Source organism: Carassius auratus, chromosome 26, assembly GCF_003368295.1.
Source record: "Carassius auratus strain Wakin chromosome 26, ASM336829v1, whole genome shotgun sequence".
In the NCBI taxonomy this organism is placed as follows: Eukaryota; Metazoa; Chordata; class Actinopteri; order Cypriniformes; family Cyprinidae; genus Carassius; species Carassius auratus.
This window is the reverse complement of record NC_039268.1, coordinates 2,966,990-2,980,537: the sequence shown is the minus strand read 5'-3', so window position 1 is coordinate 2,980,537 and position 13,548 is coordinate 2,966,990. Positions and strand designations below refer to the sequence as shown.

Genomic DNA, 13,548 nt, shown 5'->3' with positions numbered 1-13,548 from the left:
TCTGTTGTAATAAATTGACTACAAAAATAATATCATAATTTTTTTTTATATGAGGCAACTTTTGACATGGAAAATTACCCTTTAATTTATAGGCTACATAACCTTTGACTTGTTACCCAAGGGATGCAAATAATAATATAATACTAATATTTTAAAATGTCAAGGACATAATTCAAGAAGAAATATTTTTCAACACTATCTAAAAAAACATTTGTGCAGTTGAGCATCATTGTTACAAAGTGGAAGCCCTGTGACAGTGTGTCCCGCCTCCTCTGCACATTCACACATACAGTTACATTTTTGTAAGCTGAGTTTTTGCAGAGAAGAGATCATGTGTTTGTATGGTGGCATTTGCTTCTAATCTAATGCATCTGGGAGGATGCAGAGATGATGTCCTTTCTCAAAGTCCCACCTCCTCATGAAGGAGGTGCGTTTGACCCTCGAGCTCCTGGCAGGACGTCATGAACGACAGTCTGTCTGTACACATGACATACAGCTCCTCGGGAACATCCTGTGAAAGATTTAATTCCTCTGAGGCTGAGGAGAAAAGGTAAGAACGCTTAATAATTATGTTTACGTAAAGTTTATTGAATAAATAAACTTTATTCATTGTAAATACAAAATTAAAGGTATTAAACAGTATTGTGACAATGTATATTGGTAATTGAATATGAGTTTATGGCAAAATATTATTCTTGTGCATAATTGTTGAGAGCGCGTGTGAAATCCCGTGGAAAAATAAACACCTGTGGCAGCTCAGCATATTTTCCTGAAAGTAAGTGTATATGCCCACATTTACCTACTTCTGTATTTTAGATGACGAAGCGCTTGTCCCATGAGATCCACAGCAGGATATCTTCACATATGCACTAAACATAGTTTTATGCCAACCTCAGCCAAATACATAATAATACTCAAAAAGACATCCCAAACATGAAACTATAGTTATGTATTTATAATACATATTTAACAATATGATGGGATATTTAATAAGAAATCTAATATATAATACAGCTTTAAATTGACTTTTTCCATTTATTAGAATGTGTCATTTTTTAAGAATACAATTTTTTATGAGCAAAAAAGTATGAGTATCATACATTTTGACATGATTTACACAATGACAATTTTATACCAAAAATCTCGTCAGGCATATTTAGATCAATAATTGTTAGGTTGCATTAAAAGACTATAATTAATATAAATTTATTGAATATTTAATACAAATTAATCTTTTCCAACACCATTTTAAACCAGGTTTTATCCATTTGTCAGCAAGAAGTTTTTGATCAATTAAAATATAATAAAATTTAGTGTGTGATCACTTATTCTCTTGTATATATTAATGTTTTCATGTCAGAATAAGTATGTTGTTTCATTTTTTTCATAAATATATGTGACTCTCAATGACAATAAAATATTATTTTACCACTACGTTGACATTTTATTTTTCTCTTTAAGTAATTTGATAATTAAAGTTGACACTAAACTTGCATTTAATATGCTTTCTGTGTTACCGATTTACTTTTGTAAATTTGTAATAGTTTGTATATGAAGAAAAAGAGAATAATAAGTAGAATTAAGAATAAATAAAAAATAGTATGATTATCATGTATTGACACAGATTATTAGACACCAGTTTTGTAAAATAATAATAAAAAAAATTCACTCAAATGAAAAACTTGTATTAATATATTTAAATATCAATGAGACCGAACCACTCATCTGTTCAGCATTATATTAATTTTATTATTAAAACATGTTTTTCCCCTGCTTTCTTTGTTTTTGTAATTTATTTGAACAAATGTATAAATAACTCATATCAAAAAGACTCTTGCCTGTGTTGTGTTCCTGATCTGGTCTTCGCTCCTTGTTTTCGTCAGGAAGTAGTGACACGTTGAGTTTGTGCGGGGCGTCAGTGGTGCGTGATGACCGTCACTTACACCGCCAGAGTGGCCAATGCGCGCTTCTGCGGCTTCTCCAAACTGCTGCTGGCCTGGAAGGGAAGCATCTATAAGGTCCTGTACAAAGAGTTCCTGGCTTTCTTCGCCATGTACACAGCAATCAGCATCTCATACAGGTGAGTGGCTGTGATAATGTCCTCATCTGATGCTTTGATTGTGAGTTATACTTTACTTTTGTCATTTTCTTCTCCAGATTCTTCCTTGCAGACGATCAGAAGAGATACTTTGAAAAGCTTTCTATTTACTGCAACAACTACGCCAGTCTCATCCCAATGTCCTTCGTATTAGGTATATGCACATCCACAGTATAACCACTAAATTCAGTCATGCTCAACATGTTTCAATGTCATCAGATGAATAAATATCCCTCATTTACGCTAACATCTTTAGTTCTTCTACTCTCCAAGACTGCATTTATTTGAACAAAAATACAGTAAAAATTTTAATATTGTGAAATTGTTAAAATATGATTTATTCTTCAGATGCAAAGCTGAATTTTCAGCATCCAGTCTTCAGTGTTAAACCATGATGTTGTTGTCTTTTTAGAATTCTTTGATGAAGAGAAAGTTCAAAAGAACAAAATTTATTTAAAATAAAAAGTTTCATAATAATTTATAAGCCTTTACTTTCACATTTAATCAATTTAATGCATCAAAAAATACTTCTGAAAATTAGTGTATAAAATGGTATTTTAAGTCAAACTAGCTAATACAGCAAAACAACACAGGATTCATCATTGCTGTTTGTTGATGTTATTTTCCCGCCAAAAATTATGTCTGGGAGGATGATGTCAATTAATTTTTCAGAAACATAAGTATATACATATATTCCCAAGACAACTTGATTTAGTTTTTATGTTACCGCAGGGTTTTACGTGACATTAATAGTGAACCGCTGGTGGAATCAGTACACCTCCATCCCGCTGCCAGACAGGATCATGTGCACGCTCTCGGGGGGTCTTCAGGGTGGGGACGAGCAAGGCAGGCTGCTGCGCCGCACACTGATGCGCTACGCCAGTCTGTCCGCACTCCTGATCCTGCGCTCCGTCAGCATGGCCGTCTTCAAGAGATTCCCCACCATGGATCACGTCGTTGAAGCAGGTGACACTCTAGAGACACACTAGTAACTGTAACAGCCTAGCAACACCATAGCAACTAGATGTGCATAGCAAAAAAATGTAGTTTTACATTTTTACAGATTAAATAATTTATATTATGTAATTTTATTATAAATAATTTTACCAAGGGGCAACATGTATATTGAAAATAGCAGAGGACCTAGGACAGATCCTTGTGGCACGCCATCCTTTACTGTTGATAATTGAGATGACTCCCCGTTAAAATAAACATAGTGGTAGCAATCGGAGCGGTAGGATGTAAACCATCTTAAAGCCTGGCCTTGAATACCTGTATAGTTTTGTAATCGATCTATGAGTATATCATGATCTATGGTGTAGAACACAGCACTAAGATCAAGTAAAACTAGCAATATGTAGCCTTGGGCAGAGGCAAGAAGCAAGTCATTTGTAACTTTAGAAAGGGCATTTTTTTTTTTTTTTTGCAGGAAGGAGCACAATTGAGCAGACACCATTTGTTCTATAATTTTAGACATAATTTGCCAGTTCACTAGGATCTAGTTGTGGTTTCTTAGTAAGAGGCTTAATAACTACCAGCTTGAATGGTTTTGGGATGTGACATAAAGATAACGACGAGTTAATAATATTAAGAAGCGGTTCTTCATCTACAGGTAACAACTCTTTCTGTATTTTAGAGGGTACAGGATCTAATAAACATGTTGTTGGTTTAGATGCAGTGATAAGTTTATTTATGTCTTCCTGTCCTATAGTTGTAAAGCACTGCAGTTTTTTTTTGGGTGCGATGGATGAAACTGAAGTATTAGATGCTGTAGAACACTGTACAATTGTTATTGTATTTATGATGTTATCTATTTTATCAGTGATACAAGGAAATGGTAAGTAACATAATCGCTTTGAAGTAAGATAATGCAAGGAATAAAGTGCAAAATGCAAGAAATAAAGTCAGAATTGTATGCTGAAAAGTCTCAATTACTTTTTTGGCTTTCATATAAGACAATGAGGAAAGTCTCCCTCTTTCTAGGTTTTATGACAAGAGAAGAGCGTAAGAAGTTTGAGAGTTTACATTCTCCCTATAATAAGTACTGGATCCCATGTGTGTGGTTCACGAACCTGGCCGCAGTCGCCCGCTGTGAGGGCAGAATCAAAGATGACAATACTTACAAACTTCTTTTGGAGGTAACTACACTCAAAAGGCCTTTAGAAGTTTTACAGTATTTATTAGAGTAAATGAACACTAGTTCTAATTTCTAGTGTAAAAATGTTCTGTCTTCTGTGTTGTTTTTCTAGGAGCTGAATGATTTCAGAGGGAAGTGCAGCATGCTTTTTCACTATGACATGATCAGCATACCGCTGGTCTACACACAGGTGAGATACATGCTTAAGACAAGAGACTCAGTGTGTTTTATGGTGAATTTGAACATGATGTTCTTGTCAATCTCAGGTTGTGACTTTGGCCGTGTACAGTTTCTTCCTGGTCTGTCTGATTGGTCGTCAGTTTCTGGACCCGAGTCAGGGTTATCCGGGTCACGACCTTGACCTTTACGTCCCCATCTTTACTCTTCTGCAATTCTTTTTCTATGCTGGCTGGTTGAAGGTCAGCAATCAGGAATACTTTGATTTAAATCCCTCTTCACATATAATCCTGTCCAATAACGTACCATTCCCTGACTAATTATTGCAGTGTGAGTCATCAATAATATGTGTTTGTGTCATTGTGTAATTATTTGTCAGGTGGCAGAGCAGCTTATAAATCCATTTGGTGAGGATGATGACGACTTTGAGACCAACTGGTTGATTGATAGAAACTTCCAGGTTCTATTTACTATTTACAGTATATCAAATTAATTCGAATTGTCTTTCATTGTCAAGAAACACACACTGGTTTGTCCGTTCACACTGAGTCGTTCCCTTTGCTTGTGTGTTTGAAAGGTGTCTATGATGGCAGTGGATGAGATGTATGGAGATTTGCCCAAGATGGAGAGAGATCGTTACTGGAATGATTCGAATCCTCGTCCGCCGTACACAGCCGCTACGCTCTTTGTGCTGCGCAAACCCTCTTTCCAAGGCTCCACCTTCGACATGGCGTCAGTGCTCACACAAATCTTTTCAGACCAGACATTTCATTTCAACTTTGTGTATACACACACACACACACACACACACTACCAATCAAAAGTTTTTGACCAGTAAGATTTTTTATGTCTTTCAAAGAATTCTCTTCTGCTCACTAAGACTGCATTTATTAGATCAAATACATACATACATACATATATATATATATATATATATATATATATATATATATATATATTCCACAGCACATATTACTGAATATTACTGAATTATTGAATTACATATTACTGAATATTACTGTTTATATATATATATAATTTTTATCAAATAAATGCAGCCTTGGTGAAAGACTTCTTTTAGAAACATCTGTAGTGTATTTCTTTGAACAATATTATAATGTTATGTTCTGAAATGATTGCTGAAGTAAAAATAGATAACTTATTTTTTGGGGGTTGGGGGTGGGGGGCATTTTAAATCACTAGAATTCCCAAAGAGGACATGCATTTCCAGCCTCTGAAGGAGATTGCTGAAAACCTGGAAGAATCTGTGACACGGAATCACAACCTCGCCCTCTTTAACCGGCTCCTGGGCTCCGCCCCCTCTCCCACAGGCTTCATGGGTGGAGCCTTACGGCGCACATCCGCCCAGCTGCAGCGTTTGACACGCTCCGTCAGCCCACAACCATCCTTTGCTGACGTAGAGGATGAAGAAGAGAAGAGCATGGGGAGGAGCACGGGAACAGCCGGATCCATGCCATCTGGACTCGAGCTGGACACCACCCAGAGCACCATCTGCAGCTGTGGAGGACTCATCAGCACCTTTCCTCCGCTGTCCGGTGTGGAGTTCCACACGCAAGGGGAGAGAGATGGAAGAGATGAAGAGAAAGATGAGAAGATGATGGAAATGCCAAAGATCCCACCACCCACAGCACAGACATCTGCAGGGAGGAGGAGTCCTCTCGCTCTGGGACGAGTCAAGTCTCATTTCTGTGCCTCAAATTCCACCAACCGCTCTGTACCCGACTTCTTCTCTTTTCAGCCAATCAGTGACCCGGTAAAGGTCATGACCCCGAAACCACAACCCACCAACAGCAAAGCAGAAGCAGTGTCTTTACTGACTCCCATCGCTTGAAGTCTCCACATTTCCACAGAATTCAGAAAGAAAGCAGATGCTGGCAGACTCACAGTTGCTGCCCTCTAATGGTCAAACTCAATGTCAGTGTGTAGGTTAAGGGTCAGAGGTCAAAGGGTCAGGAAGTAAGGTCAAACAGTGACCAAATGTTGAGAAACATGATCGTGTTTATATTTTTATATAATTATACATTCAATCAAAAAGTGTGGATGCTTTTGTCTGAAGATTATTGACCTTTTAAACTCTATTTTTAGACTTAAAGTGATCATGTGACAGAACAATGATAATCAGCACTGAAATTAATCTAGTTTTTCTAGTTTCTTGAAAATAAATCGAGTGCATGTCTAGTTAATATAACAACATGTGACAAAAAACAATCATGTAACTAATAAATATGACACAGGCACTGCTTTTATAAATATGAATAATAGCATTCAGATGATTATTAGGTTTGATAGTGATCCAAACTGTAATGATGGAAATGATCCTCATGTGGGCAGTATAGCAGCATTGTAAGGCTTCTGGTGCTTTCTGATCCATAAGTGCAATATGAAAAAGAAACAACATATTAATAAACAAATAAAGCTAGACAAAGTTATTCTTCATATTATATAGTTTACAACTGAATGAAGTCTGCAGTTTGTAGTCGTACAATAGGAATAGAAAGAACTCAGATTAATAAAATGTAATAAAAGTTTTAATTCAGTTTTCCAGCTTTCAATTATTCCACAACAGGATTCACTTACAGAAATGTTTCATGACCTCATTATCAAGGTTATAAACCATTGTTATTAAATCATCATATTCTTCTGCTAGGTCAAGTTATTAAAAAAGAAGCATACATTTTATTGAATGAAATTAGGAGCCACTATGCACATTTTATATATATTTTTTGTTAGACACTGAAACATGAAAGTGTTAAATTTCTATAGATACTAGTAAATTATATATTTTAATAATTAAAAAACTTTCTTTGTTTTCACACATCATGTTTCATAGAAAATTCTGGATATTTTGTCAAATGCAATAATAAAGCACAAAGAACTTTGACAGATACAGAAAAAGAGAAATCAATAGTAGTTTATCACAGATTATTTTCACAAGGGTCTGGGAGATCAGGCAAGCGTCTCAAGCATTGGTAGACTTTCAGTGAAACAATTAAGGCAACAATCTGGAAAAAAGGGTTGAAACTTAATTATGAATACACATCGTCATGAAGTGATTTTTATTTTGAATATGATGCCTTCAGGGAAATAAGGCTCTCTCAAAACACCATGAGATCCATCATTCCCAATATGGATTACAAAACTATACAAGAAAAAACTAAATTTCTTTCTAATTGTTAAAAGTTTGGGTATTTCAAGGGTCACGTATTATTACCTCTATAATGCCGATCAGAAATGACAAAGCTCCAGATATGGGTATATTTTCGTCAAACAGCACATGAATGCAGCCCCTCATGTTCTAAAACAGAAATTAAATATCTTCAAGAAAATATGCTTTTATCATCTTTTTTACTGTATTTTTGGCACAATGAGACAGTACCTCTCCCTTAGCTTTGTCTTTTCCACATGTTGGATTTGGATCATTACTGCAGCATTGTTTGGGATAGTTTGAGTTCTTCTTCACAAAAGCTGAACTTGTGAAGTCATCATAGCCTTTGTATCCACAGCATTTCAGCTAAAATTAATAAAAAATGAAAACTGTAATATTTATAAGATCGAACTCAGCTGACGTGCATGCGGGCTAGTCTTACCTTGGTCATAGTATTATCCCATGTGTCAGTGAATGATGGGTCTTGGCCATATTTCTTCTCAAGACTTTCAACGAATTTGACCTCTAAGCTGCTCAATGCATTTTCCTTCTGTTGACCAGAAAAGGAAGGTAGGTTGGCCAAGGGTAAATTTCTGGTTCATAATGGAAAACTTTCACAAATTTTTAACATTTTAATGTTTGTCCTCTAGTTTGATCAAAAAGAGTCAAAGTATATATATATATTTCTCTGTTAATGACCAAACTAACCTTAAACAAACAAACAAAAATATATGCTACATGAAGCAACTTCATAAAAAAAAACACATCAAACGGACTGAATTAATTTTTTATTATTACTCTCTATTTTTAAGTGTTTTATTACCTTATCAAATCAAATGTATTACCTTAGCAAATCTTGAGTTATGGAAATAATATAATGATATCGATGTCCCTAACTTGCTACCTACCACTTTATTCACTTCCTAAATAAATTAAGTGGAAAACAAACAAACAAACAAAAAATACATAGACGTTTATTAAACATGTATCTGGCAACAAGACTTGAGAGCGAGCCTGAGTACTGAAATCACAGTTCGCTCAAGAGACGAGGCCATGTGACATTTTCATGATGATAACATTTTAAAACAACAACAACAAAAACCCAATAGCTTGCTGAAATACTGAGATACTGATCACGCCTGAACTGCCTTCTGTTTCCACATACATTCTTCTCTTACATACACATATTTTGTTTAGACATATATACATTTCATATATGTATGTGAAGGACAATATACAGGCGCATCTCAATAAATTAGAATGTCATGGAAAAGTTAAAAAAAAGTTTATTTAGGCATATTACCCTCACAAACTGATCACCTCCATGCCACACTGAATTGAGGCAATAATTCACACAAAATGAGCCCCTATCAAGTATTGAGTTACATGTACAGTAAATGAACATATTTTTCAGAAGGCCAACAAATTCACTAAAATGTTATATATATATAATAGTTCTCCACATTGAATAACATTTTCCAGATTTCAATGAAAGATTGATTACCACAGATTTTGGGAGGAGGATAAACACTGCTGCGATGACCTGGAGGATGAAGATGATAAGTACAATGACGAAGAACTGAAATGAAAGTTAAAAAGAACAGACAAATTAAGACAGGGCAGCACATTTGGCTTATACTTATTTATGTAATCATTTTGTTATTTGACACTTACGACCAAGAGCATCCAGCTTTTTTTCTTCAAAGTGCCACAAAAGCCAATCAAACCCATCAGAATGAAGATGCAGCCCACAGCAATCAGTATTGGGGTCCCAATCGTCAGCATCTTGGTGCCATCGACGGTTTGTAATACTTCATATGGTTTTTTGGTTATTTGTGACCATATACCGAATCCTGCAGTCGCACACCCACCCAACTACAGTGTGTGAAAGAGAAAATGTGCATCGTTTATATGTTTGTGGGCTACTCACTCATTATTTACCAGATAACATTTACTTACAAAGAGGAAGCTGTAGAAGGTGGAAACCAGCTTTAAACATCTTGTCGCCTTCATGTTGTTGTAGTTGTTGTTTGTCTGTTAAAACCCTTATGTATGTCAAGACAAACTTTGTATGTTGAATTAAAGATTATTCTGTCATCAATTACTTACCAAGTTGTTCCAAACCTGTATGAACAAAACAATTTTTTACAAAAAAGTTGAAAAATGTTCGTTTTTTACATTTTTTATACTACGTAACTTAATAGCTACCATCAACTGTTTGATTTGTAATATTTTTAAATGATGACAAAATTTTCATTTTTGAGTGAATTATCCCTCTAAAATATTTATCAATATTGTGGGTCAGACACAGAGAAGAACAAAGTATATAACTTCATTACTAGAGTGACAGTATAGATACTACTGGTCAAATACTACTCCACTACAAGTAAATGTTGTAAAGACAATTTTTTACCTAGTAAAAAAAAACAAAAGAACAAAAAACTTTTAAAAGTTCTTAAGTATCAAAAGTAAAAAGTTTTATTTGTCATAATGTTTTACTCACAATACCTTTGGCCACTAATGCAACTATATATACTGATTAACTTGCATTATCTTTGGAATTACTTAGAAATGGAATAACTGAACGAAGATAATCATCTTTATTTTTTTAACACTCAGCTATATTGAATTTGAATACTTATTTAAAAATTACAAAGTTATTTTTCAGTATGGCCATGGGTGTGCACATTGCACCAAAGAACCTCTTTTTGAATTTTTCCATGAACTGATCAGTGTCCAAAAAAAGTTCAGATATCAGTGAACTTCACAACATGTGGCTAGGGTTGAGTATTGTTTGAATTTTATCCATTCCGATTCTGCTTATTGATTTAAATTCTTATCAATTCCTTATTTCGATTCCAAAATAAAAATAAAAAATATTTATGTGCAGTGTTTTGACAATAAAATAATTATATACTTGACCAGTTTTAGCAGCAATTTACTTCTAGGCCTGAGTAGTAAGGTTACATATCTGTTGGTCACTACGAGTTAAGTCGAACGACATATGGGGTCTCACTTGGGAGGCCAATAATCTCTGAGTTTAAGAGAAAATGCCAGTGGAAATTGGCTAGTGGATTTTGCATACCTGAGCCACTCCCCGTGCATACGGGTATAAATAGGCGACAGGTGCATCCACTCTTCATATTTTCGGAGGGCTGTTCTTGGTTGTTGTTATAGTGTTACAGCGGTGTCCCTGTCATCGGCAATTACCCTGGGCGCTTCAGCTAACAGAACAGTTTCCTCTGAAAAGGCAAATCAAGGACGATTTGCATCTTTTTCAAGATGCTGTTTCGTATGTGTCCTTCTGGATGTGGTTGGTTTCTGTCCTCTGTCAATGGCCATTATTGCTGTCTTCAGTGTATGGACCTTCAGCATGCTGAAGCAGTGCTCGTGGATGAGTCATGCATCTACTGTGGGCATATGACCATGGCATTGCTATATTCGCATCTCTCTCCTCAAGGGGAGTGGAGCAGACCCTTCTGTCACTACCCATCCTGGTTTCTCTGCCATGAGCAGAGGACAGCCGGCTAATGCTATGGGAATTCTTAGGTTGACTTTGAGAGCTTCTCCGCTGGGTCATACCCCACGGACCTCTCACTCCTACTGCAAAGTGAAGTCTAATCACGAATTGGTGTTCTTCTCGCCGATAAGACCCATGTGGTGCTCGGTCAGAGTCATGCTTTATTTCCTGTCATGCACATCATGATGCAGTGGACGTGGCATGACCTGATCGTTGGTGGTGCCAGAGGGTTGGATCCTTATGGGATATCTCTGTTGTCCTGGCTGGACTCCAGAGGGGTCTCTTTGATCTAGATTCATTCAAGCTGAAGTTCCTGTGTCTTAAAGCATCCTCCAATCATTTTTTTTCAGTTCTGTACCAATTCCGAGGTGAACCGTGCTCCCTGGAGGTGAGAGCTCACTCCACTCAGGGTGTTGCTTTCTCCTGAGCATTGGCTTACGGCTCCTCTCTGGCAGACATCTGTCAAGCTGCTGGCTGGGCAACACCTATAACCTTTGCGAGGTTTTACAACCTTCGTGTAGAGCTGGTTTCTTCCCATGTGTTGGGTAACAGGTAAGTGGGGGAAGGACTGGCTCGGTGTCATGTTTGCTGTGCCGTACTTGGTGGAGCAGTCTGACGCCAGGCCCAGTACTGGGTTAGAATGCCCAGAGTCCAGGTCAACCCTTGTACTGGGATGAACCCCAGCTGGTATGAGCAGGGGGCAAGAGTGGGGAAAGTTGGCAGGCGGAAAGTCAGACCTTATGGCATCTGGACGAGTGCAGATAGCAAGCTCTATAATCAACTGCCTGGAAATGGTGGCTGTATGTCAAGCTCTCTATGCTTTCTTACCACTCCTGGCAGGGAACCACATCCTAGTCCAGTCGGACAACATGTGGTTTCCTTCATAAATCGCCAAGGCGGGCTCTCCTCAAAACACCTATTCACTCTAGTGAAAAGTGTCTTAGTGTGGGCCCACAACCATCTGCTCTCTTTGAGGGCAGTGCATGTGCAGGGCGTTTTGAACACAGGGGCGGACATGCTGTCCAGGAGCAACCTCCCTTCAGAGGAATGGAAGATCCATCCCCAGAATGTTCAAAGGATTTGGGACATCTTTTGGAGGGCAGAGGTCCACCTCTTCGTCCTATAAAGACAATTATCATTGCCCAATTAATTTTTCCAAAGTCAAGAATACTCTGTCCCATGCCTGGCCCAGGCTCCTCCTTTATGCTTAACCTTAACTATGATCGAACATTCGGCACTTAGCGTCTATGTCACGGCTCTCAGCCCACCCTCTGTTCCTTGATTGGCCGCCTGCTTTGAGACCGGAGGAAAACTGTGAGACAGTTTGCTATCTCAGACTGAGTACAGAAGCTAAATGAAATTGAGTGAAAGTACAAAGTCTGACGTAGTCAGGCTAGGGGGTCGGTAGACCTCCCAGAGAACGTCATGAAAACCATATTGCAGGCTAGAGCTCCATTGACTAGGCACCTCTATAGCCTTAAATGGTCAGTTTTCACTGCCTGGTGCACAGCCCGGGGTGAAGACCCATTCACTTGTGACATATCTCAGATATTGTCCTTCTTCCAAGACTTAATCGATAGGGGCCATACTCCCTCTACCCTTAAAGTTTATGTTGCAGCTATCGCAGCTTCTCATGCTCCCATAGCCGGGCAGTCCGTAGGCAAAAACAACTTGGTTGTTTGTTTTCTGAAGGGGTCCAGAAGGCTGAACCCTCCTCGCCCCTTCATGCTCCCCACATGGGACCTATCCATGATTCTTTGGGGGCTTAAAGAACCGCCCTTCGAACCGCTTCAGACTGCTGACTTATGTTCTCTGTCACTGAAAACCGCTCTGTTAGTAGTGCTAGTATCGGTTAAGCAAGTAGGAGACTTACAGGGACGCTCCATGAGACCCTCTTGTCTTGAGTTTGGCCTGGCAGCTCCAAGGTTGTCCTGAAGTCAAGACACGGGTATGCCCCTAAGATTCTCTCCACTCTGTACAGAGACCAGATTGTTGTTCTCTCCGCACTTCCTCCTTCTCAGGATGATCAGGAGTTGGAAATACTCTGCCCTGTAAGGGCCTTAAGAGCTTACATTGATCGTTCTGCCTCATTTTGACAGTCGGAAAAAGCTCTTTGTGTGCCTTGGAGGCCACACCAAAGGTCATTCGGTTTTGAAGCCTAGGTTATCCAGTGGAGGCGATAGGTCTGGCCTACTCGTCCTCTGGGCTCCAGTGTCCAATATGGGGTTAGAGCACACTCCACAAGGGGCATGGCCTCTTGCCATCTTACATCTGACATCTTAAGCCCACTGTGTCCGGGTCCGGATACAGAATGAGTACTGCATACTTTGCTGTGCTATATGCAAGGACATCTCATGTCGTTGCTTCAGTCTAGTTAAATCAGTTTACCTGGGTGAGACGGCTGCTTATATAGCCTGAGATAAAAAGATATAAAAGACAGGTTAGGATAG

General features: G+C 38.0%; 2 protein-coding genes across 2 annotated transcripts; one reads left to right on the top strand and one right to left on the bottom strand.

Moving 5' to 3' along the window:
* Window positions 1–1,887: 1,887 nt before the first annotated feature.
* On the top strand, window positions 1,888–6,265 carry LOC113044755 (bestrophin-2-like). The gene is made up of 9 exons (XM_026204930.1): window positions 1,888–2,080; window positions 2,158–2,252; window positions 2,831–3,064; window positions 4,082–4,236; window positions 4,348–4,425; window positions 4,502–4,654; window positions 4,792–4,872; window positions 4,990–5,144; window positions 5,616–6,265. The coding sequence occupies exons 1-9, from the start codon at window positions 1,929–1,931 to the stop codon at window positions 6,262–6,264; spliced, it is 1,752 nt and encodes a 583-aa protein (XP_026060715.1). The 5' UTR covers window positions 1,888–1,928; the 3' UTR covers window position 6,265.
* A 1,005-nt stretch (window positions 6,266–7,270) lies between these two features.
* On the bottom strand, window positions 7,271–9,657 carry LOC113044756 (tetraspanin-1-like). The gene is made up of 7 exons (XM_026204931.1): window positions 9,538–9,657; window positions 9,253–9,453; window positions 9,083–9,157; window positions 8,021–8,128; window positions 7,810–7,944; window positions 7,645–7,728; window positions 7,271–7,435 (listed from the first exon to the last, which is right to left on the bottom strand). Exons 1-7 carry the CDS (start codon window positions 9,589–9,591, stop codon window positions 7,349–7,351), a joined length of 744 nt encoding a protein of 247 aa, XP_026060716.1. The 5' UTR covers window positions 9,592–9,657; the 3' UTR covers window positions 7,271–7,348.
* Between the last annotated feature and the right edge of the window lie 3,891 nt (window positions 9,658–13,548).

Excerpts from the sequence above, each read along its gene's own strand:
- LOC113044756 (XM_026204931.1), bottom strand. The coding sequence starts at position 9,591 with ATGAAGGCGACAAGATGTTTAAAGCTGGTTTCCACCTTCTACAGCTTC. Across the intron at positions 9,454-9,537 it reads CCTTCTACAGCTTCCTCTTT|TTGGGTGGGTGTGCGACTGC; the intron begins GTAAGTAAATGT and ends CACACACTGTAG. Across the intron at positions 7,729-7,809 it reads AAGACAAAGCTAAGGGAGAG|AACATGAGGGGCTGCATTCA; the intron begins GTACTGTCTCAT and ends TTTCTGTTTTAG.
- LOC113044755 (XM_026204930.1), top strand. The coding sequence starts at position 1,929 with ATGACCGTCACTTACACCGCCAGAGTGGCCAATGCGCGCTTCTGCGGC. Across the intron at positions 2,081-2,157 it reads GCAATCAGCATCTCATACAG|ATTCTTCCTTGCAGACGATC; the intron begins GTGAGTGGCTGT and ends TTTCTTCTCCAG. Across the intron at positions 5,145-5,615 it reads GGCTCCACCTTCGACATGGC|AATTCCCAAAGAGGACATGC; the intron begins GTCAGTGCTCAC and ends TTAAATCACTAG.